We start from the raw sequence: 26,918 nt of genomic DNA on the forward strand, positions 1-26,918 counted from the left end.
TAGATGCTTTATTAGTCATTGTTTTATCGCATTTAAAATTGTGCTGGCACGGAATTGGAAATCCAATCAAGTAGTTCACTGGGAAGTTATTAAAGATCAAATCCTCCTTCAGACGAGGATGGAAAGAGATCTGAGTATACCATATTTAAATGCCCGAAAAAGAAGGGACCTTTGGCAAAGCTGGGTTGATAAAATAGAAGCCAGGTTATAAATCATACTGCTATATACTAAATTCGTTACCGTTTGCAGAGTTAGAGCCCTGAGTAAGGTCAGATTCCTCTCCCTAGCCCGATCCCGCAGATAATGGTGTAATGTGTTTGTCTAATGTAATACATTTTTGTATTTATGTAAGGATGGAACCAGATTTGTATGGTTCTATCAATATTTGTATCTCTGTAAGAAAATGAAAAAAAGAATTTATACAACTATTATTTGATCATGACCCTATATAACTATTGAAACACAACATGCAAAGTAATCATAAAATGCTGGCACTAACTGGCCAACATGAAGGATAATTAGAAAAAAATAAAAAATCACATTATGCAAAGTGACTGTAAATGCACAACGTGAATTATATTGGCCCAGCATGCAGGGTAGTTTAGAAAGGCATACTAAACAGGGATATTAACCTGTTAATAACATCATTTTGCGCCTTTATCTCAGCAATCTGACCCCTACACCTTACAATATGGAATACCCTGCCTTAATCTGTCAGCTCCAAACCCTGCATCCAGTGAATGGAGTAATTAGCCATGGAATACAATCACAAATAGTGCAGCACAGAATGTCACTGGTCGTTATGGGGTTAAAATCGTCATCATTTGCGCCAGTGCTCTGCCTATTCGTTGTACAGCGCTGCGGATCATGCAGGCGCTATATGAATGGCTGTAACAGTCTAGCAGGACTTGGTTGCTATGGGTTATCGCTGCCGGGCTCACGTTCCATTATAGAACACTGAGTGGGAGCTGCAGATCCCCCGGGAAGGTGTCCCTGCTGCTGGCCGCTATGAAGGGGACCTTCCTTCGGTGACATTCTCAGGTCCCCTGTGCTGTGCATCCAGTCCATGCAGCACGGAGCAGGGAGGAGCATGCTTAAAGCAGACAGCCGCCTGGTTGGCCCAGATTTGCGTCAGTTTCAGCCCCTGATAATTTGATATTCTGGAGAGGTTTCTGTTGCTAGGGATAATGACAAAGAACTCGGCTGCTCCGGGCCCGGGTACCGAAAGTTAGACACCTAGGGCTAGTAGCTCTGCTCTGTGCCTCCCTGTAACATGAGTCCGGGGTACCCAGACAGCATCATCAGCATCTCCTGCATCCTCCTCATCAGCACGGTGTGAGCTCTGCACCCACAGCCATATGTCTGTAAGTAGAGCTGCAGCCCTTCCTGGAGGCATGTGTGTGTCCTGGTCATGTTTACCCACCAGCACAGGGGGCATTTATTTACATGCAATACTACTTATATAGGGCAGAATAATCCGACTTTTAATTTCAGAAAGAGACCTTTGATTCATTATGACATGTGTTGTGATATAAACCTGTATGTCTGTTTATCTGCATGCTTGATGGGGCTGTTTATTATTTACATGTGTTATAGATATTTATATCATGTCTGTATTGACAGACATACACATGCTGGGTGCCTACATAAAGAAACACAATATAGTTTACTGTTATGTAGACAGTTTACTAATAATTTGTGTCTTTCTATTAGCTGTACCAATATTTATAAACAGAGCAATATTAAGGCTACCTTGTGCCAGATATATGGTTCCATTTAGGAGCCCTACCCTTGCAACCATAAACCTGAAAAATGAACCTTAATTGCTTGCAGTTGTTGTGGTTGTTGTGGGCCTTTGGATTGGCTGTACTGGCACAAGCCTAGAATTAGCTTTCTACCCCCCTCTCATCCCCCCCTCTGTTTGTAAAAAAAAATTCTCTTCTAGGTAGAATAAAACATGTTAGAGCATAGGATGCTTATTCACTAGATCCTCATGTTGGCAAGTGTTGAGATGTTGCAGGTTTCTCCAGCACAAGCAGAGTTAACAAAGCACTTAGATGCACCAGCATAGGATGACTTGTTTTGAGACTACTCTGCTGTCTGGTTTGCTCTCTGCAGTTCTTTAGATCTGCTGCAGTGACTGGCAAGTCATGGAACAGACTGCACTGCAATGGGGAGAGTGTAGGAAAGAACTTAACCCAATCACAGTGTGTGCGCGCATGATCTGTTTGGTAGGTGGCTCTTATCATGTGTGCCCTAGCCATAATATGCCCTGTGTCATCTACACCTTGAAGGAACAACAATCTAAAGCACAATCTAATGATTTATAACACCTCTTCTGCTTATTTTAAAAGGTGGATGTGTTGAGGCCCTCTTCTTTCTAGCCGTATGTACTAAAATAGTTTTATTGGGTGGAAGTCTCTGCTTTTCTTCTTTTTTTGATAAGGGCGGTAGGGGCTATTTCACTGATAACGGAGCAACCGGAATTATAAAGCATTTTTATAGCTGACTGAATGGAAAATCCTTCAGTGACAAAGACTTGGTTGTTAGACAACCATGTATTAAATGTATCAGGCAAGCGTGAAATGAGAGTATTCAGTGACATGATAGCCAGTCTTGGGTAGGTTCACTTAAAGGGTTACATTTGTTGGCAGTGATCACAGGTAGGGTAGGCTTGTGCCGTGAACGTTTTTTTTTTTACTGGTTACAAGCAGGCTGAAGAATTTAGCGTTATTGATCATTTGCACCATCAAAGGGTTATTCACTAAACTCTGAATTGTAGTGAACTGAAATCCAAATCCCAAAATTTAATCCCAAAATATTTTAGCTGGACATATTTCCATACCGACTATTTCAGCTTATGTTTTGACGTTTGGATTTCATTTTGGTACAGTACAGAGTTTAGTAAATAAACCCTTTTGTTTGAACTTTTCAGCATAAATGCGAGACATTATGTTTGAATAAACCGTTCCAACAGAGGAGCCTCGTGCCAACTATGAAGCATGGTTGTGGGCGTCTTATTATTTGGGGCTGTGTCGTGACTCAGAAGTACAAAGAATCATTTAATTCATGAAAAAGCTTGAGTGAAATTACTTTGCAAACTAACAGCACCACCTTCTCAGCTTCTCCTAAATTGCAGAGTAGCTTCATTCATTTTTGCATGAATGAAATTACTCGTGGTGACACATGCCCACACGAGTCCATCAGGTCAACATACATATGTCATACAAGAATTTGTATGGGTCAGTGGAAGCTATACTTACTCCATGATTCCATAAGGCACAAGGGGTGCTTGTATGAGTGCAGATATTTTAGGAGATTCCAGGATTAGGTGGTGGGAGATAAGTGACCATAACCTAGTGTTTCTCAACCTTTTACAGAGAGGACACTGACACATACGCAAACATTTAGAAACAGAAGACACTGAGACACACACATTTACACACAGAGGAAATTAACATACACATCTACACACAGAGAACACTGACACACACATTTACACACAGAGAACACTGACACACACATCTACACACAGACGCCACTGTCACACCCACATTTACACTTAGAGGGCACTGACACCCACAGTCACTTTAACACACAGTTGAAACTGACACACACACACACATTTACACACAGAGGACACTGACAAACACACACAGAGGACACTGACACACACACACAGAGGACACTGACACACACACTCCTTGACAGACACACTGTCACTGATTTGACACACACTCAATGACAGGCACACAATCTCACTGATTTGACAGACACACACACTCTCACTGACAGACACCTACGCATTCTACGCAAACAGGCAGTAAATACTTTTTTTATTTTTTACTTTTGCTTCTTTATTTTAATCAAAATGACAAACATACAGCTAATTTGTTAGTAACATGGCGTGTACTTTTTTTCCTCAACATTTTATTGAGATTTTAAGTGCAGTACAAAATATTGTACCGACAACGACCCGACACAGGAGACTTTCCTTCCAATTCATTAAAGAGAAGGGAGATGAACTGCTGTCCCCTGCAAGATCAAAGGAGAACTGTCACCTTAACATTATCTTTTAATATAATGATCCTATCATCAATCAGTTTGACAGAAAATCGTTTTTTTTTTGTTAAATTAAACATATGGGGAAAAAAAGGAGAAAAACTCACCCTAACTTTTAGTATATGACCCTTCAGCCATATACATACACCTTGGGCCAGACAGTGTTTGAATGTGACAGTTAGTCAGTCTAATGATGTCACTGCACTGTGCATGGTAGACCATAACTGCAACTATATTAAACATTTTTTTTCTCGGATCGTCTGGATTGGCTACAGGTAGATGGCCTTTGTTGTCAGGCAGGTTCCCCAATTGCAATCGGACTGGAGAGTGAGTATTTAGGCCGGAGCGAGAGCCAGATCGTGCTATGCAGTTCTAACAGCTTTAAAGCTCTCCTTATGTAGGACGGCATAGCACGCACTAATATTGGGATGGGGTTAAGTATTACGCAGTTTTGTTTTATGGGTATAAATGGTGACAATGATCTAAACAGAATCAGTGTATAGAGGTTTTCAAATACTGTCTGACCCAAGGTGCTTGTATATGGCTGAAGGATCTTGTCATATACTAAGGGTAGGGATGAGATTTTATCATTCTTTTTTTTTTTTTTTTTTACTTACAATATGTATATTTAATTTAACAAAGAATCTATTTCCTGCCAGAATGTGACGAAAGGATCATTATATTAAAATATAGTTTTGAGGTGACAGTTGCCCATTAAGAAAGGTATCAAAAATGGCGTGTGCTGGTAGAAATATGTGCCATTATATGCCATCCTTGTGAACCCCTGTTCCTCTTACTGAACCATGTAAACTGCTCAGGTTACTGAAATTAACTCCCTGCTATCCAAACTAGATATTCCATAATCAATCCCTAGAAAAAAGGTCTGTCACTACAGTAGCTGTGAGCGCCTGTCGATTGGCTGAATGCGCGTCAAGTCCCGCGCAGATATATCTGCATTCAGATTAGCTTGATACAGAACATTTACTATGCTTTTATATGTATTCCTTTATCTCATGACAAAATAAATATAAGTGTATCTCTTTAAAAAGACACATTCTTCTAAAATTTAGTGTAGTAATACATTAAATACATAATATGTTTTATACACTTAAATGGCCATTGGAGTAATACTAAAAAGAACCCTCCAGTTATTTAAATAACTGGAGGGATTTGGCATAGTGCGCAAGTAACGTTTTTTTTTAAATTATTGTATTTTAAACTCTGCCTAACCTTGTAAAGGGCATCATGTTGTGTGATATGGAGTAGATGCATATGGCATTTTATTGTGCATATACTAAATCCTCTATGGATTATCCCACATTTTCACAAGATCCCGTATAGAATGCCATATTGTACATCTGGACTGGACAAGGCTTCTGGTAAAAAAAAAAATCCAAAATTTACAGTTCCAACGGTTTTAACAAAAGTTTCCTGTGAGTTGTTACCAATGAGTATAACAATCTGAACTCTGTTGTGGCTGTTGTGGCTGTTTAAAATTAATGTAGAGTACAAAAAAATCTACTTACTTTTATATGCTACATAAAATCCAAACTTACACATACAGATTTATCCTCTTAACCACGTATGATCTTGAATTTGACAGGAAATTAATTTTTCCCCCCCAAATAAGTGAATTAGAAACATAGCTGGCTTGACATATTTTTCTTTTCAAATATGCATTTTTTGGCCTAAACTTGTCAATTCCGTAATGAATCTGCAACAATTTACAAGTTTAATGAGTAACCCTGACAGTGTTACTTCTTTCTCAGTGATGGAACTACTGCTGGTGCGGCCCCATCGGATGGCCCATGCACTTAGGGCCACCCGTTGGGTACTGCTGAGCAGGGGCAAGGCCCTTTCTTGCACCAGGCCCCTCTTTAAATTAGTTCCGCCACTGTTTCATTTGAATACTTTTTTTAACAGACACATGCATATATGGGTCTCTGGCGTTGGATGTGGAGGCGTGGAGTGAAGTCAAAAATGGTTTGACTCCGTACAATGGTACCAGGGCACTTCTGCACCATAACCACTTTAGCAAACTTTATAACCACTACAGCCCACCAGGAGTACCCTGGCCCAATTTCCTGATCATGGGGCAAACAGTTTTTGCAATGGTGTGCCTTTTTACCTGGGTCCCAACCAGGCGCAGAGGGTTGTCTTGGTCAGTGATGGGCACCCTGCTTCTGCAGAAGCTGAGTGCCCATGCCACCAGTCATTCATTGGCTGAGAATGTCATCTGACTGTCCTCAGCCAGTGAATGCAACTCTGCATAAAAATATGCACAGATTTGTCATTAGCCAGCCCAGAACGCAGGTTAATTATGACACAATGACGTTGCCAGAGATGGAGTTACACCTCTGGCAGCAAAAGGGGTAAAACTGTGCATGTGCGGCTTTACACAGTGAAACTCTGCACATACCACACTCCAAGCATCATGACAACTTGAAATCACACAAGTGGTTATGGTGCTTGTAGTAATTATTTAAAATGTTGTATCAATGTTTGTAGAAATCTTGGAAATTATGGTCAATTAAAAAATACCAACCAACCTGGAGAAATCCACAACTTCGCTATATTAAAGGGAAACTTTAATTCAGAGCCACATACACATATTTCTAGCATTTGCATCATTTACTTCACTTGTAGGTATTCAGACCCCCTTTAGAAATTAAGGATAAAATCACATTTCTCCCCTTGCCACACCTTAGTCGGCGCTTCTCCATGAACTGAGATCATTATTACTGATAATTTCATCCAACCCAGTGCTTTTCCGTAGAGAAGTTCACAATTTAGGGAATAAACTCTAAAAACTGAAATGCGAAGTGTTATGATCATCATTTTGATCCGTATCTCTGAAAACAGAACGTGAGCTTGTTCTCATGGCTGTGGATTATTCCAGTGCTTAATATGCAAATCTTGCCGCCTGCTTCCGGGATTACGTAGGTTTGAGTCATATACTTGAACATTTAATACTAAAGGCGTAATGAAAGAGACTCTCCAAGCGTCGTAACAACCATAACAATCTGGCATGGGGGACAGTTAATGTTTCCCTGCAATCCTCTGCTTATAACTGCAGTGTTTTGAAAACTTCTGCAACATAAGCCTACCTCCTTGCTCAAATACTTTCTAACTCCATTATCAAGTTTTCTTTTAAATGTGTATTTGTAAGTATAATGTCTATATTGCAGACTTCTTTCAAAGTTTCTACGAAGGAGCTCGTAATGCACCCACGTGACCACATCAAACTTTTCGTATATGAAGCTGCTGCCAAGTGTTGAACTACATATATATCTGTTGCCCATTGGTTTGTAATATATGCACAGAGAGCACTCTGCCATTTAACACTATATTAGGGTCAAGGTTGGATGAGACGTTTCAGCCACTTCCTCGTGTTTAGAGGGATCTCTACTGAAGCTGCAAATCCTGGAGTTTGTTGATAATAATACATTAAAATAGGGGTCAGTTCAGTGTTTGTGCATTTAGCCACGTTTTGCCAGCCCTCGATGAGCCAAGTTGCAAATAGATTACCAGATCAATGTTCACGTGCAGTTTTATTTTATTGCATGCCAAGTTATGTTTCTTATGTGAAGTTGGATTTGGACATCTCTGTGACAGAATTTTCCTGGGGCAAATTAATCAGTACATCTCATTAGTACATGCTGATATGACTCCAGGAAGAGAAAAAAAAAAAAGCATATATTTTTTGGTAGAGGTGGGATCAAATGTTCATATTTTAAACCTATTTTTTGTGCCACGCATGGCTGGCTTGGGCAGCAATGTTCCTAGAATTAAATGGTTGCTAACGCGTCATCTCTGTTAATTAACATGATGGCTAAAGAATAAATGCAACTGTATTAAGTAAGTGTTAATGACTACAAAGTTTAGGTTTATGGCTACAAATAGTGAGAAAGATCTAAACAGAACCAGTGTGTGTAGGATATTACGTCATAGAAAAAGTCCTATCCTGCGAAATCCATGGGAACTTGCTAATACAATGGAAGAATTCAAGGATTCCTGAGATAATCTTATGGCTTCGCTAAGTAGGAAACTCGAAGAATGAAGTGCTTTTCAGATAGGAAGTGGGTGGACAGATGTTTAAATAGCTCTCATCTGTTTGTTACAAAAACGGAATACTGTCTCTGCTTATAACAGAGGCTTCTCCTTATAATTAAAGGGTAATAATTAAAGAGTATCTCAGTATTTATAGCAACATGACGTACGAGATTTCAATTTAACATTCAGGTAACGGGGAAATAAAATAAATTGTAATAGGAAAATACACGGTTTTATGTTTTGCAGGTTCTTTTCATTGAGTCAGCCTGATTTTTGCTTCTTTTGTTAACAGGTAAACATACGCCAAGCTCTGTCAGCTAAAGAAGTCTAAACGCTACCATTGTAAATGTCAGGATTTGAGTATTTGTATATGTAGCCTGAGATAGCACATCAAACTGATTATTACATTGTTAAGTGGAATTTCTGTGAATTTCTGGAGTAGAAATGATCTGTTTGTATTGCTGTCTACCACAATGTAATGTAAGTTGTGTGGATCTGCAAGGGGAAAGGGTTAATGTCGGGGTTCGTTCCTGCCATTCAGTGCCTTAAAAAAATGCAATCCTTGTTTGATATACTGTTTAATATTCATTTATGGAAGCTGCATACATAGCGTCACTGTGTTCCAGGACAACAGAACAATCCCCTGTTTATCCATCGGCAGCGGTTGTGGGTGGCAGATGTCATTGACGACATGAAGTGTTGGATGTAGTGAGAATGTTTTTACCTTGGACAGAATTGCTGTCAGTGATGGAGACTGTGATATAAATACTTGCTGATTAGAGTACTCCCAGCCCGTGTCTGCCTTTAGTGGAAATTACATTGCATATGCTAGGATATGCATACATCAGAATAACTTAAATTATCAAGAGAGTCCAAGTTGTTAAATCTGGGAGGACTAAGGTTGAAGTAATTCAAGTAAGTGGTTATGGTGGTAGGAAAGTAGTGATGGTGGTTATTTGCAGTGTTTCGTCACTTTTGTGCCAGAGGCTAGTTGCACACATGACTCAAGATGCCGGGCGACAGACGTAATGAGCTTCTACCCCTACAGGCAGCACTGGTAGTGTACCTCCAATGGACAGCCTAGATCTCCTCTTTTCTTATGATCCCTCATTGCCTTACTACAGATGATACTCGGAAAATTTGAATATCGTGCAAAAGTTCATTTATTTCAGTAATGCAACGTAAATGGGGAAACTAATATATGAGATAGACGCATTACATGCAAAGCAAGATAGTTCAAGCCGTGATTTGTCATAAGTGCGATGATTATGGCTTACAGCTCAGGAAAACCCCAAATCCACAATCTCCGTAAATTAGAATGTTACATGCAATCAATAAAACAAGGAGTGTACATAGAACAATATTGGACCTCTGAAAAGTATAAGCAGTACTTGGTTTGGGCCCTTTTGCAGCAATTACTGCCTCAATGCGGCGCGGCATGGAAGCTATCAGCCTGTGGCACCGCTGAGGTGTTATGGAAGACCTGGATGCTTCAATAACGGCCTTCAGCTCTTCTGCATTGTTTGGTCTCATGTCTCTCATCTTTCTCTTGGCAATGCCCCATAGATTCTCTATGGGGTTCAGGTCAGGCGAGTTTGCTGGTCCAATAAAGCACAGTAATCCCACAGTGTGGGCAGGTGCCAAGTCCTGCTGGAAAATGAAGTCAGCATCCCCATAAAGCTCGTCTGTGGAAGGAAGCATGAAGTGCTCCAAAATCTCCTGGTAGACGGCTGCGTTGACCCTGGACGTAATGAAGCACAGTGGACCAACACCAGCAGATGACATGGCTCCCCAAATCAACACAGACTGTGGAAACTTCACACTGGACTTCAAGCATCTTGCAGTGTGTGCCTCTCCATTCTAACTCCAGACTCTGGGTCCTTGGTTTCCAAATGAGACGCAAACGTTGCTCTTATCAGAAAAGAGGACTTTGGACCACTGAGCAACAGACCAGGTCTGTTTTTCTTTAGCCCAGGTAAGATGTTTCTGACGTTGTTTGTTGTTCAGGAGCCGCTTGACAAGAGTAATACGACATCTGAAGCCCATGTCCAGGATCCGTCTGTGTGTGGTGGCTCTTGATGCACTGACTCCAGCCTCAGTCCACTCCTCGTGAAAGTCCCCAACACATTTGAATGGCCTTTTGTATGGCATATATATATATATATATATATATATATATATATATGTAATACTTCCCAAATATATACATGTATGTGTGTATGCATACAAACATATATGTGTGTGTGCAGACACTCGCACACATAATATATGCAAAGCTCCTTATTAAAGGACCACTACAGTGCCAGGAAAACATACTCGCTTTCCTGGCACTATAGTGCCCTGAGGGTGCCCCCACCCTCAGGGTACCCCTCCCGCCGGGCTGGATGGAGAGGAAGGGGTTAAATCTTACCTTTTTTTTTTCAGCGCCGGGCTCCCTCGGTGCGGGGAACTCTCCTCCTCCTTTCCCCATCATCGGCTGAATGCGCATGGCATTCAGTCAGTCCATAGGAAAGCATTCTCAATGCTTTCCTATGGACGCTGGCGTCTTCTCACTGTCAAAATCACAGTGAGAAGCGCGGAAGCGCCTCTAGCGGTTGTCAATGAGACAGCCACTAGAGACTGGATTAACCCTAATGTAAACATAGCAGTTTCTCTGAAACTGCTATGTTTACAGCAGAAAGGGTTAATCCTAGATGCACCTGGCACCCAGACCACTTCATTAAGCTGAAGTGGTCTGGGTGCCTATAGTGGTCCTTTAAGGTCCATTTTAGTGAATCTTGGCCCAGAAAAGTTAGTATGGCTATAGAATTCTATAAACTAGTATGACTATAGAATTCTATAAACAAGAATAGCTCACTGAGACCCGGAGCATGGCTGAAATGATCAACTATTATTTGATAAAGACTAAATGAATGTGAACTGAAATTCAGGATGCAAAATGTTGGCTAAATTAGCCAAGCTGTCATTACAGCTGAGATGGAGATTGTTTCCAAAACGGCACCTTTGTCCTTCATTTGCTAATTCAGTTTTCAGTTCACTACAATTGGAAGTTAAAGGGACACACCAGTCACCATAACATCTTTGTCAAAATGAAGTTGTTTTGGTGCCAGGAAGCCGCCGGGCACTTTATTACCTACAGGGGTTAAACTTTTCTAGAATGGCTTAACGGTAAAAGTTGCGTCCAGCACCGGATCTGCAGTTTCCCCAAATGATCCAGCTTCGGAAATTGAGTTTCAGGAAGCGCGGAGTGCCACTAAGCAGGGTGCCGCAGATTAGCTACAGCAGTCAACTAATGCTCTAAGCCAATCAGTAGCTTCCCATTTATAAAAAGTAGCTCCCAATTCATAAAAAGGTGTATGTAACTTTTTATGAATGGGGACCTAATGATTGGCTTAGAGCATCAGCTAAGTGCTCTAGCCAGTCAGTGGCACTGCGCACTTACTGAAGCTGGAATCCACCAAGGGAACTGCAGATCTGGCACTGGAGACAACCTTTGGGAATTAACTGTTCTAGAATTATTTAACCCCTTCAGGTAAGAATATGCACGTTGGCCTCCTGGCTCCATAACAACTTAATTTTATTGAAGTTGTTATGGTGACATGAGTGTTCCTTTAAGTGAACTTAAACACCAGTGCGAAAGAAATGTCACTGAACTATTGAAGGCTGTAGGTAAAAATAACCATTCATGAAAAGTTTCCTTACAGGAAATCTGCCTTTCGCACTTTGCTTACTCTTCTGGCACTCACTGGCCTGGGAGATTTTTCACAGCTATTGTGTAAGACAGTGTTTTGGCTGCAGCTTAAACTGCCTGGGCCTGTGGAGTAGGCGGTTGATGGTGTTCCTTTTTCTGTATGGAGCTTGGCATGTTCAGAGGATTTGCACAAGGATTCTTGTTGCCCTAGGTAGGCTGTGATTTTTGATTTTCCTTTACATTCTTCATTCCGTTCTCTTGTATTTGGCATGGCTCAAATGCTTGACCCTTGTAGCTTGCAGAACTTGACAGCCAACTCGTTATTCCCTATAAACAGGCCAGCACTGCCGGAACACGGGAGATTTGTTCAGCAAAGTGTTCCCACGCGTTTTTCGAGGGACAGTTCGCCCAGCTCTGTTAACCCCTTGTAGCCCAAGCTTCTGTGAACTTAGTTAAAGCTTGGAGTGGGAGAGGGTCCTACAATTCTGTTCAGTTTGTGATTTTTGCAGAGAATACACACAGAATTCATTCAGAGCTTGACAAAAAGGCGGAGCTACCACTGTCACACGCTGTCAATCTCCTAACCATCACTACGGACGGCTTAGGGGAAAAAGGCTTTTTGTATGGAGATTCTGGCAGTCTCCATAGACATCAGTGTTGTCCTCTCGCGCATGCATTGGCTCCTGGCAGATGAAGTACCAGGAGCTGAAGAGGAGGCACTGGATCAAGGTGGCAGCGTCCATGTGGGACAGGTTTAATAAAGTAAAACCTACCTTCTCTGCAGCATTGAACCACCGGTGCAATGATGTCACCATAGGGACACTATAGTCACCTGAACAACTTTACCTTAATGAAGCAGTTTTGGTGTAAAGAACATGCCCCTGCAGCCTCACTGCTCAATCCTCTGCCATTTAGGAGTTAAATCCCTTTGTTTATGAACCCTAGTCACACCTCCCTGCATGTGACTTGCACAGCCTTCCATAAACACTTCCTGTAAAGAGAGCCCTATTTAGGCTTTCTTTATTGCAAGTTCTGTTTTAATTAAGATTTTCTTATCCCCTGCTATGTTAATAGCTTGCTAGACCCTGCAAGAGCCTCCTGTATGTGATTAAAGTTCAATTTAGAGATTGAGATACAATTATTTAAGGTAAATTACATCTGTTTGAAAGTGAAACCAGTTTTTTTTTTTCATTTAGGCTCTGTCAATCATAGCCAGGGTAGGTGTGGCTAGGGCTGCATAAACAGAAACAAAGTGATTTAACTCCTAAATGACAGTGAATAGAGCAGTGAAATTGCAGGGGAATGATCTATACACTAAAACGGCTTTATTTAGCCAAAGTAATTTAGGTGACTATAGTGTTCCTTTAAATATAACTTTCAGATAATGTTTTTTAAACATAATTATAGCCTACATAAATTTTTTTTTTCCCCAACAAATAATTGTACTTTACCTTTAAAAGTTCGACAGATCTGCTCTTATAATTAATCCGTACAGCTGCTGGAAGGCTAGACTGTGTATTCCTGGGACGAGCAAAAACATGGGGTGAGCTGTAAGCACATCTTAGAGCCCATCTATAACGTTAATTTATTAATTGATTATTAACCAACGTTAACAGACAAATATTATTTTGGGAGTTATTTTTACTTCTTATGAATTTGGTTTTCCACATGTGTCTTTCAATAAAATGTTGGATTTCAACACTCATCACTTCCAGCATGCATTCAGGTTAATGTGAATGATAGATTACTACCTCAGTTTGGGATTTGTACCCTTGTATAGGTTCAAAAACAGCATGAAGAAGAACGGCAGAGATTATATCACACATATGTGGAATGAACGTTAGTACGCATGTATAGATGAAGTTACAGCTGTCATCTACTCCAAAGTTCTAAAACTGTATGCATCATTGTCTTGGATCAGATGCAGTCATGATCCAGTGTTTATTTTTAGCCCACTCTTAATAAAATGTATAAATATTTCCAAACCTTCTTTGGTATGATGTCAGAACCTTTGATCGGAAGCATTTTGCCTCCAGGCTCCAGCACTGTTGGTAAGCTTGTACTTAATAACCTTTACTTAGGAATAAACTATCGCCAATAAGAATAAGCCCACTGGATCTTAAAACCAAACATAGAACATTGTAAGGTTTTGTAACTTATTATTTTGACAGATCACAAAATGAGCCATCGACGGAGGTGCCCTTAATAAAAAAAAAAAAAAAAGTAAAAAGTAGTACAGACATGGGGCAAAGTTCTAAAAATGGATCAATCACCATGGAAACTGACGGAATAAAGAGCAACATTCCTTTGCTTTCTGTATTTCCTGCACCATTTGTCAACCTTTTCCCCACAGTGACTTTTGATATGTAACCCCCACTGGATAAAACAATTGAAACAAATTTTCCTACTTGCTTGCTCTTAGCCCACGGCTTTTGTAGTAAATGGAATATTAAAAGCGCAAGGCAACCACCTGTATAGTTGTGCCACTGGATGTAATACATTAGTAAACAATGGCACTCCATGGACTATAACGCTTTTTATTGCATCCCCTGCTGCTGTCAGCCAGAGAGGTAGATGAATACTATAAACAGGCAGGGGCAATGAGCTCAGTTATGGGCTGTTTCCAAAAAGCAGCTTCCTTGGGTTCCTGCCCCACCAACAATTAATATTGCCCTCTAGGTAGCTATAGCACCGGGTTAGACTAGGAAAAAATCTGGACTAGGCATTTAAAGCACCTCTGTTGCCGCCTGGCGTCTTTGCATAATTTGCAAGAGCCCCTGACAGTGATATCGCTTTCGGGGCCCAGGGGCCTGTGGGCCAGGCAAAGGTGAGATTTACTTACCTGAACCTGTCCCTCATGGGCACTGCCCCCCTTCTTCAGCTCTCTGTGCTTCAGCTGCCAGGAGCCGACATCGGCAATGTAATCTAGCGCATGCACGAGAGTACAACATTGGCGTCTGATGGAATGTGAGTTTCTTTATGCTTTTTGATATTTAATAAACCCCTAGCATAACTTTCAAAGTTTTAGCATAGCAAGCTTTTTGGTTGTTTACAAGTTTGGACTTTATACCTTCTTTCCTATATCCTACTCTTTTACTGCTGTTAAAGTCCTAATTAAACATTCCCCCTTACTATTGATCTGCCCAGTAACAGCAGGAAAGTCCAAAACTCATCACCCCCTTTTTACTACCCTCTCTATACGTTAATACCAGGTGTAACTACCTGATTGGATAAAGAATAAAAGCACGCCTTGTTAAAGAATATAATATAACCTAGGACAGGGGTAGGCAACCTTTTAGCAGCACTGTGCCAATATAAGATTGTGATGTCGCGTAGCGTGCCGGTCCTATTTTTTTAAATTGAGGTGTGTATGCTGCCGTATTCTGCTTGTGTTATTTATACTGTAATTGCCTTGTATCGTTGTATTTGTGCGTATATGAGCCATTATATTCTATATATTCTGGAGTAGTTTGTGGTGTTGTGTATGATACATATGAATGTGGGCTGTGTATGGGGGCTGCTTGTGGAATTGTGTGTGTGGATGGATATGCCACTTTGTGTGTTTGGTAGTGTGTGTATGTGTGGGGGATGTTTGGGGTATTGCATGTGAGAGGCTGCATGTGGGGTTGTGTGCATGTATGTGGATTGTTAGTGGGTTACGTTTGTGCGGATTGTGTGTATGTTTGCTTGTGGGCTGTTCGTATTATTTGTAAGAGGGGGGGGTTATTCTGCATTTCTGTGTATATCTAGCAGTGCGGGTGGCTTCCAGGTACAGGTCAAGGACAGGTGGCTGGCCAGGTACAGGTCAAGGACAGGAGCTGCAACAGCAGCTGCAAGCTGTTCTACTACTGTGTGGATTCCCATTCACGAGTGCTTGGAGGAAGTGATCTGAGATCACTTACTCTATGTGCTGCAATGCATAAATTGAGGATTGTCCTTCACCACCTTTTCGTATTAGAATATATCTGAAGTTTCACTGGGACTCCTGATAGGCCAGAGCCTGTTTGGCTCTAGCAGCCTTGAGTGCCGTGCAAAGACACCTCGAGTGCCGTGCATGGCACTAGTGCCGTAGGTTGCCTACCCCTGACCTAGGATATGCAATGGAAATTTGGAGATGTAACTGTGAACAAATTGTCTTTATCAGTTCACAGTGGCCTCTTCAGAGAGATTGCAGGACAAACAAGAGATTGCTAAATTACACAGAAGCCCATGGCAAAGAAGTGATTATTTAAAGAGGTCTTCATTTTATTCTTACAGTGTCTATTGAGGATCCCACAGGATCGTCCACAGACAGCTAATTTCCATACAACTGTCACTGGAGATGGCTGGGGGAGATGACAAGGCTTGATGGCGGAGGAAAAATACGGAGGCAAAGTAGTCCCTTCTTTGTCTCAATATATTTTTTGGCTGGGTTGGAATTTCAGTCATATTGTATCATTACTCTGTGGTCAATGAAGGGGAGTGTTGTGTCATCACCAATAACACACTCAGCCCCCAAACTGGGTTATGTCATGTCATGCGCAGATGCGTGCTGAAGATCTTTAGCTCTCTAGAGAAAGTGCCACGTGTTTGTTTACCGCAGTGCAAGGTTAATGGCACTGATACCGGAGAAACTGACGGAAGCCAAGCACAGAGAGATGGACACAGGTTTCTTCAGGAAGGAAGAGATTCTTTATTGGATCACCGATCGGGACTCAGAGGGACTAGCGTCACCAAAATACAGCAAAGTCTGAGTACTGAATACATAGAGTACATTCCTTATATAGCACTGTAGCTCCTCCCACAATTAACTACACCCACACATACCCTTAACCTATTTAATGAATAGAGTCTAAACTCATCCATCCGGTCTAACCACGTGGCTCATCTGATACAAAGGAGAGGGACGCGTAATTCCAGTTCTTACATTCCTGCACCTGGTCAGTACAGTGATGACAGTATCTTAGCTACGTGTAATTAACCAACTGATACTACAAACACATATACATACATATGCCTTGTGGCAATCTTAGCCTGCTAAACTTGTATTTTACTGGAATTACATCACATTCCCCCCTTTGATGCCTCTGATATTTCACAATTACTTGAGGCATCACTTAACCTTGGTTTGCATATACCTCAGGTTACCATGAACCAGACCAGACTTTTCTTATGATGTGAATCTTTTCAACACTCATCTTCCTGCATAGTTTCTCCCTGATCTAAAGCCTTATACTTATATATGGCCATTATCTATGCAGCAGCCTTCCTCTCTGCTATAGTTCCTATCAGGCTTTGCACAGACCTAACTACTAAGGGTATAAGACACGGCAGGAGTAGACACAACATTAAAATTAGTAGGACTCCACCTACCACTGCCTTAAGCCCTCCAAACCACTCATACCAGCTACCAAACCAACTACTTGGATTGTACCCTTTCCATACCTGAGTAGGCACATGCGCTAGTTTAACCATATGGCTAGTAAGCTCAGCTATTGCTTGCCCTTCGTCATCTATTTGAAGACAGCAATTACTTAGGTTAAACTTCCCACATACACCTCCCTCTACTGCCAAAAGGTAATCCAAGGCTAATCTATTTTGGTAGACTGCTGTCCTCATCCTGGTGTTATGCTTCGCTAGAAGATTGAGCGCTTGTGATGTCTCATTTGTGATAATCTCAACCACCGCCTGTAATCTTATAATACGGTTGAGCATATAAATAGGGGTTCTATAACCAAAGGTACCATCCTCAGCCCACGTGGCTGGCCCATAATAATCTATGATACGCTGGGGAGGCCATTCATCATCTTCCCAGGCGCCTATCTCTATGGGTCCCCTTTTCTTCCTATGATTCACATCATACACTTTAACACCTAAAGTCTCACCTGTTTCAATCGGTAACAAGAAGAAGGATGGTTTGAGCATACCCAACACACATGCCCCTTCCCAGTCCTGTGGCAGCTCCGAATAGGCTTTCTTACCACAGATCCAGTACAAATTTGCTGGGGCTCTCCAAGTAGATGTGATGGATAGATCAAACCACACATCCTTTAAATTGGCATATCTAGCAAACGGGTTAGATGGTTCTGAGACATTTGAAGCTGACCACCAAGTTGTATTCTTTGTATCATCATCATAAGCTTTTTGCCCTAGACAAGTTAATTCTCCTACAGAAGTATTATACATCATTCCTTTCCTTGCTATGCAAACATAACCTATGATGGAGGTCTTTAATCTCCACTCAGATTTACCTCTAACACTCATCTGATAATCGGCTTGTGAAGATATTAATTGGTCAACTGCCTCAGAACCGGACATTACCTCCTTTGCTTCCCAAGGCCATTGGTCTCCCATGTTAGTACCTCCACACACATAGCAGTTGGTAACATTAAGACTACCGGCAATACTTTCAGCTAGATCAATGAACAGGTTTTTAGCATTATGGGGGATCTTATTATCTATACTCATCTCTTCGTAAAAGGAATGGTATACTTGATGAGTCTGGGAGGATACCGTATCAGTCTCTATTCCTATAAACAATAATGTCCCAGGATCTAAACCCGTCCCGTATATTTGAAACCCAAATAAATTTCCATACTTATCTAAGAACTTGTCGGGGTTATTAATGAGTATATGGACTGGGTTGCATTCCATAGACTTACAATAAGGGCTAGTCGGCAACTTAGTCACTATCATGTCTTTGTCTACTGTCTGTCCCCAAGTTGCCCACCCCACACAAGACCAATATGGGCAAAAGTTATAATCTCTATTTGGGCATCTAGGACTTACATATTTATTTTTGCTACTGGGACAAATATATTTATCGTTAGACCCATACGTCCTCTCCCATCTAAGATCCCCACATACATTCCACGGCTTTCTACCACTCGATATCGCTTTACACGCATCAAATAGCAGAACACCCGAAGAATGTACGGATTCTAACACCGTTTTATTAATTAGGGTCCCCTGAGGATCTCCATTCCTGAGAGTCAACCAAATTGTACGAGGTTGATACTCCGGACTGAAGCACTTAGGTTCTCCTACTCCTAAATGGCACACACTATAATCTATATTTAAGTATCTACATCTCGATACATCTCCTTTACACTCGTATTGTGAATGCCAAATTAGGGTTTGGGAAATATGGTTACCTGTTCTCGTAGTCTTAATGCATACCTCACAGCTAGGAGTGTCGGTACCTCTACCTTCCTGAATATAAAAACACATATAAATAAACACTATCAAAAGCACATCTTTCGCCGTCATCCTCAGTCTTCGTCCGTGCGATGGCGCCTCAGCTTCCAGGATGTGAGGGGCTGCAGGGAATGGAGTTCTGCTCATCTTCACAGGTGTCCCTTCGAGACTTTCCTGGCTTATACACTATGTGATGGTAAGCGGACAGGCTTTATTATGGCCTTCTCACTCACACCTGTAACAATAAAATTTGTAATCCACAATAATTCCTCGTTACTCCGACTGAGTAGTGCGTTTTAACCGGATCTTGCAGGGATTCTCTGGATCTGCTGTAACTTGCCAAGAATCGACTGCTGCTGGTTTAACCCTGGAGTGATGTATCCACGGAGTCACTTCTGCTACTTTTATTGCTGTAGGGGTAGACAAGAGAACAACATAAGGACCTCTCCACTTGGGCCCTAACGGTACAGTATTCCACTCTTTAATCCACACTTGGTCTCCTGGATGATAACTATGAACAGGGGGATAAATATTCACAGGTAATCTATCTTGTACCCATTTCTGTACCTCCTCCATAGTCTTACCCAACTCTACAACCTGCTGCCGGGTAATTCCTTCTCCCAACTGACTCAAGTCCCCCCTTAAGTTACCAAGTACGGGAGGTGGTCGCCCATACATGATTTCAAAAGGAGAGAGGCCCATCCTTCTGGTAGGGGTACTGCGGATTCGCAATAAAGCTATGGGTAAGAGAACGTTCCACTTAAGTTGGGTTTCCTGACACATTTTAGCCAACTGGTTCTTTATAGTTCTATTCATTCTCTCTACCTTACCAGAACTCTGGGGTCTATATGCAGTATGAAGCCTCCACTTTATACCAAGCATATGAGTCAGTTGTTGTAGGCACTGGTGAACAAAAGCTGGACCATTGTCCGATCCTATAGAACAGGGTAGTCCATATCGGGGTATTATTTCTCGTAGCAGGAATCTCACAACTTCTCCTGCTTTCTCTGTACGAGTAGGACATGCTTCTACCCAGCCTGAATAGGTGCACACAATTACCAGCAGGTAACGATGTCCACCCGATTTAGGCATCACTGTAAAGTCTATTTGTAGATCGGACATGGGGAGTCCCCCCATAAACTGAACTCCTGGTGGCTTTACTGGTCCTTGTCTTGCATTATTCTTAGCACACGTTACACATCTGCGTACAATGGCCTGAGTCAAGTTGGACAATCTTGGTATGTAGAAATGTTTTCTAAGAGATTCTTCAGTACTGTCTCTCCCAGAATGTGTCCCGTTGTGATAATTTTGGACAATTTCTACCGCTAGCGATGCTGGTATAACTATTCTTCCATCTTCTAGCTGATACCACTTGTTCTCCAGATACTTTCCCGGTTCAGTCTTTAACCACTCCTCTTCTTGAGCTGTATAAACTGGAGTCCATTGGGACAGTGGAGTTGGTATAAGAGCAGCTATATGCCCTACATACTCCTGTCTTCCTGATTCAGCAGCACGCTTAGCTGCACTATCTGCCATCCGATTTCCCTTGGTTACATCACCATCTCCTCTCAGATGCGCTCGACAATGTATGATACCGACTTCTTTCGGCTCCCACACTGCTTCCAATAGTTGTAGGATTTCAGCTGCGTACTTGATTTCTTTGCCTTCTGAATTCAGTAGTCCTCTTTCTTTATACAAAGCTCCGTGGGCATGAGTGGTTAAAAACGCATACTTAGAGTCCGTATAGATATTTACTCTTAAACCTTCAGCCAATTGTAACGCTCGTGTTAGTGCTATTAATTCTGCCTTTTGTGCTGATGTTCCTTTCGCCAGTGGCCGAGCTTCTATCACCTTGTCTATTGTTGTCACTGCATATCCTGCATAGCGGATCCCTTCTTTCACATAACTACTGCCGTCGGTGTAATATTGAACATCGGGGTTCTGGATGGGAAAATCACGAAGATCTGGTCTACTTGAGAATACTTCATCCATTACTTCCAAACAATCATGTTGACTTTCAGTAGGTTGTGGCAAAAGGGTAGCTGGATTTAAGGTGTTTACAGTCTCTAAATGCACTCTTGGGTTTTCACACAACATTGCTTGATACTTGGTCATACGGCTATTACTAAACCAATGATTTCCTTTGTAATCCAACAACGTCTGTACTGCATGTGGGACTCGTACATAAAGTTCTTGACCCAGAGTGAGTTTATCGGCTTCAGCTACTAGCAGGGCGGCTGCAGCTACGGCTCTTAGACAAGGTGGAAGTCCGCTGGCCACTGCATCCAATTGTTTAGACATGTAGGCAACAGGTCTTTGCCATGATCCCAAGTACTGTGTCAATACTCCCACAGCCATTCTTCTTTGCTCGTGTACATACAGGTAGAATGGTCGTGTGTGATCAGGTAGACCTAATGCTGGGGCACTCATCAAAGCCTTCTTCACATCTTCAAATGCCGTTTGCTGTTCTTGGGTCCATAGGAAGGGGTCGTGCTCTGTACCTTTGATAGCTGCGTACAGAGGTTTTGCTAGTATCGCATAACTGGGAATCCATATCCTACAGAAGCCTGCTGCCCCCAAGAATTCTCGCACTTGTCTTCTATTCTTGGGTATTGGTATTTGGCAGACAGCTTCTTTTCTCTCTGGCCCCATAATTCTTTGACCTTCAGAGATATGGAATCCTAGATACTTGACAGTTGGCAAACACAACTGAGCCTTCTTTCTAGACACCTTGTATCCTGCCTTCCAGAGAATGTGTAGTAGATCGTGCGTTGCTTGCTGACAGATTTCTTTTGTAACTGCTGCTATCAACAAGTCATCTACATATTGTAACAATACACACTCTCCTGGGATGGACTCGAAATCCAATAGATCTTGACTTAGGGCTGAACCAAATAGGGTAGGTGAATTTTTAAACCCTTGGGGCAGTCTTGTCCAAGTCATTTGGCGTTTTGAGCCCGTTACAGCGTTCTCCCATTGGAAAGCGAAAATACATTGACTTTCTGCGGCAATTCGGAGGCAAAAGAAGGCATCTTTGAGATCTAAGACTGTGAAGTAAGTAGCCCCGCCCGGAATTAAAGCAAGCAGGTTATATGGATTGGGTACAACTGGATGTATGCTAACAACCGCATCATTGACTGCTCTTAAGTCCTGCACAGGTCGATACTCATCTGTGCCGGGCTTTTGAACAGGCAGCAATGGGGTGTTCCAGGGGGAAGTACAGAATTTTAGGATACCATACTGTATGAACTTATCCAGATAGGATTGGATGTTCTTCTTAGCCTTCTGCGGAATGTGATATTGTCTTAGGCTCACTGGATAAACCCCATGTTTCAGTTCAATTTTTATTGGTGGAATATTGCGGGCCAGTCCTGGTGGGTTGTTCTCTGCCCAAACTCCTGGTATGTTAAACAATGTCTCATCACTCCTAGGGTTTTGGCTAGTCAACACTGTATAAAGTCGCCACTCTTCTTCCTTTGGTACGGATAAAGTCATAATACCTGAAGGTCCATTAAACTTTAAAGATGTTGTTCCATCTGGTAGGAACGTAATCTGCGCTTGTAATTTGGATAGCATATCACGTCCCAGCAATTGGACTGGACATTCAGGCATATAAAGGAATTGGTGTTTTACTACGTGGCCTCCCAATGTACAGAGTCGACTTTTAAGAACCGGTCTTTCAGCACTTCTTCCAGTTGCTCCTATCACAGTAATAGTCCTTCCAGATGGAGGAGCAACTAGATTAGTCACCACTGAATGTTCAGCACCAGTGTCGATCATGAACGCACTCCTTTTCCCCCCTATTGATACATCGACCATAGGCTCCGCTCGACCAAGGGGGATGGAGCCCGGTCGGTATCAATAGTCCTCCATGACCGTGTCAGCCAATCCTACAAAGTCCCTACCTTCTCTATCGCGAGACCTTTGCGCTGCTGGAATATACCTGTCTTCCCTAACACTTCCTCTGTTCCCATTACTCCCTCTATAACCATTACTCCCTCCGGGACCTCCTCTACCTCTCGCTCTGCCTCTAAAGTTTCCGTAGCCTGCCCTGGGTTGGTCTCTCTCGTACTGCTCTCTTTGCGGACATTCGTTCCTCCAATGCCCTTCTTCCTTGCAATACGCACACTGATCCCTACTCAAAGGCTCCCTACTCCATCTATTATTGCCTCTATCTGGGCCCCGTTTATCTACGCCTGCGATCGCTACCGCTAGCATATCAGCCTTTTTACGCATCTTGCGCTCCTCCTCTTTCTTGCTTTCTGTTTCCCTATTCATATAGACCTTATTAGCTACCTCCATTAGTTGGGAGATTGACATACCTGCAAACCCTTCTAACTTTTGTAGCTTGCGCTTAATATCTCCGTAAGCTTGGCTGACAAAGGCGGAGTTAACCATTCGGGAATTGTCTGCGTCTTCCGGATTAAAGGGGGTGTACAAGCGGTACGCCTCCAATAATCGGTCATAAAAGACACTGGGCGCTTCATCGCTTTTCTGGATCACCTCAACTGTCTTCGACATGTTAATGGCTTTCTTTCCTCCGGCTTTCATGCCAGCAATTATAGCGTCTCTATAGGCTCTGAGTTGAACCATATCAGCACCATTTACGTTCCAATCGGGATCAGTGTTGGGATAATGTGTTGCGGCCCATGCTGCTGGATTAGCTTGGTTCAAAGCACGGGCTCTATCCTCTAATGCTTTAATGGCTGCTTGATTTATTCTTGTCCTTTCCTCATTGTTAAATAAAGTCATTAATAACTGCTGGCAATCAGCCCATGTCGGATTATGTGTCTGTACTATTGAGGTGAACAGATCAGTCATGGCTTGTGGTTTCTCAGTATACGAGGAATTATGGGTCTTCCAGTTTAAAAGGTCGGTAGTGGTGAAAGGGACATATACGAAGACAGGGTCAGCGTGTGCCATTTGACCTGCGGCATCGATATAAGCTGACCCGGGATTTAAGCGAAGAGGCATCTGATAGTGCTTTAATTGTTGGGCACCAGTCAACTGTCGGGTTTGGATGGGGCTACGTAGGGAAGCGTCAGTCATGGGTTCCGGTCGGGGAGATATAGGGTATGGGGATGTGGGAGGTTGGTTTTGGGAAAAGGTAGTGAATAGAACACTTCGGGCCGAGCTAGATGAAGCTTGACCGGAAGTCTGAAGTGGCGCCAAATCAGGATATTCGTTTCTAATGGGGGTGGGTTCTGGTTCCGGAAGGGGAGATTTAGTACGAGGGGGGGTGGATCCTGTACTGGAGGAGGAAGCGGAAGTGGATGAGGGTAATGAGGGAAGGGTTACAGGACTTCCTGTATTTGCGTCACTTCCTCTTACCGGAAAGTAAGGGGGCGGCAAAGGGATCTCGGACTCAGGGGGCGTGTCCAAAATGGGCCTAACACCAGCCCTAGTGGACGAACAAGTCCTAGCTACCATGAGGCGACACTGTTCCTCGTGGCATGTCCGGAGCCATTTTGGCGAGTCATTTACGGCCTGTCTCCAACAATCAATATAAGGAAACTGGCCGTAAAGTTCAGGCCTACCTGATACAGCCACGTGTAAGCGCTGTACCAGAGTTGGATCCAAACTGCCACGTGGCGGCCATGCCGCAACCAAAGTAGGCCACTCCCTAGTGCACAAAGTGACCAAACGTACAGGGGACATCTTAACCCCAAAATCACAAACTTTGAATCCCTTTTTAAAATTCTTAACCATACATCCTAAGGGATCCGGAATCGTTGACTGCGACGCGCCCATATTTAACAGTGGAACGTCGTCGACAACGATTACTATACACGCGTACTATTCAACAGTCACACCCGTTTCCTCTGGCAACAGCACCACGTGGTATGGTTACCAAGTGAAACGTACACCATAACAATAAACACTCAGGGAATTCCCGTACACACACAGCTGCTACACCAGTCACTATATAATCAATATTATGCCCTTTGGCGTAACTACACAGTCACCCACGCTATAATTCTCTATATACGAATTACCCGTCTATAACACACCCAGTAACATCGTCTTTTACAAATAGCGGTTACAGTACGGTTAGCATAGGTCAAAGCACAAGTTAAGGTCACAATACAATTATTAGTGGTTATGGTGTTAAAACATGCAATGGACGACAATGATTAGTACTTATTATACAATGTCAGTAAATATACAGGGTTATGGTACCGTGCACTATAATACAGCAACACACTATTAACACTCTCGCTAGACGGCTGAGCTCGCGCTATCTAACAAGATATACACTTTACTAAAACAATCGTTAACACATTTACAATTCCCAACTAAACTATTGGCCAGTACCTTGAATGGACTACCTAAAACTATATACACCCGTTTTGGTTAGCCACACTGCCCAATCACCACATATACATAGCGAGCTAGAGATCCGAATTTACACAGGCGCCTCTTAGTCGCACTATACAACGAGCTAGAGATCCGAATTTACACAGGCGCCTCTTAGTCGTACTATCAAAAGTCTAGTGGGTTCCAAATTTACACGCCTTCCCACTTAGCCCAGATAGGATGAGAACTAGCGAACCGAATTTACACAGGCGCCGCTTAGTCTCCCGGTCCCTCCGACCTAGCGAACGTAATATACACCCTAGAACGCTAGTCTAGACAAGACACCGGTGTCCGGCTAGGGCTATCTTACACCAGGACCCCGCCTGACTAACCAAATCAAACGGTCTGACTAAAGAGCGTTCGATCGAGCGGTGCGCCTTCGCTCCTTCCCTCCGACAGAGGGGGCAGATACAGATTCAAAAACCCCTTTGGGCCTACCGCACAATCGGTATACCCCTAGCGGGTCCTGCCGTCTAAAACAGCAGTTATCTTACCTCCTCGTTCCTGAACCTGAGTTCACACTCATCGACGGGGACACCCCAGCACTTCTCACGTAGAGGCCGATGATCTCCTGGACAACAGACCAGTGGCGCCGAGACGAAGGGAGGTCCACGCAGAAGTTCAGGGGTGCAGCCGTAGAGAACGTGGGCAAAGATAGACCGTCTCACGCCTCTGCCTCTCAGCTACCGTTGAACGATGAGCTTCCCGGCCAATGCACCAAATGATACCGGAGAAACTGACGGAAGCCAAGCACAGAGAGATGGACACAGGTTTCTTCAGGAAGGAAGAGATTCTTTATTGGATCACCGATCGGGACTCAGAGGGACTAGCGTCACCAAAATACAGCAAAGTCTGAGTACTGAATACATAGAGTACATTCCTTATATAGCACTGTAGCTCCTCCCACAATTAACTACACCCACACATACCCTTAACCTATTTAATGAATAGAGTCTAAACTCATCCATCCGGTCTAACCACGTGGCTCATCTGATACAAAGGAGAGGGACGCGTAATTCCAGTTCTTACATTCCTGCACCTGGTCAGTACAGTGATGACAGTATCTTAGCTACGTGTAATTAACCAACTGATACTACAAACACATATACATACATATGCCTTGTGGCAATCTTAGCCTGCTAAACTTGTATTTTACTGGAATTACATCACAGCACGCCGGTTCTACATTAGCTGGAGACTTGTCTCTGGTGTCCCCATACGTGGAATACACAAAGACAAAAGACTGACAGGGTTGTTGTGTGTTTGTGTATGGAGAGGTTGCTTGTGGTTTTGTATGCACTAGCAACTTGCTTGTAAGATTGTGGGGGGTCTACATGTGATGTTTTATATGGAGTAGACTACCTGTGGTGTTTTGTGGAGGGAGGGGCATGCATGTGGTGTTGCTTGTGTGGGGTACAGTACCTGTGGTGGTGTGTGCACACGAGGGGGGCTGCTTTTGGGGAAACATATATGGGTATTCTATTTATGGGATTGCATGTGGGCTCACCCTGATACTGTGGAAGGAACAGGGACCTTGGACTGCACCTGCAGCAAGTGCAGACCAAGTTTACTGGCTCTC

At 42.8% G+C, this 26,918-nt stretch overlaps 1 protein-coding gene across 2 annotated transcripts in view; it reads left to right on the forward strand.

Annotated features, from left to right (window-relative positions):
* Positions 1–26,918, forward strand: part of KLHL17 (kelch like family member 17) — a 112,004-nt gene that overhangs the window by 32,525 nt on the left and 52,561 nt on the right. Inside the window, exon 1 of one of the 2 annotated variants that reach the window (XM_063436639.1) lies at positions 1,128–1,364. The exons of the other annotated variant lie outside the window; for it this stretch is intronic. Coding sequence (XP_063292709.1) covers positions 1,359–1,364 — 6 coding nt within the window. The 5' untranslated portion in view covers positions 1,128–1,358. Of the gene's footprint in view, positions 1–1,127; positions 1,365–26,918 lie in introns of those variants that run through there. 2 annotated transcript variants of the gene reach the window in all.

This window comes from Pelobates fuscus, chromosome 11 (genome assembly GCF_036172605.1).
Source record: "Pelobates fuscus isolate aPelFus1 chromosome 11, aPelFus1.pri, whole genome shotgun sequence".
Taxonomy (NCBI): Eukaryota; Metazoa; Chordata; class Amphibia; order Anura; family Pelobatidae; genus Pelobates; species Pelobates fuscus.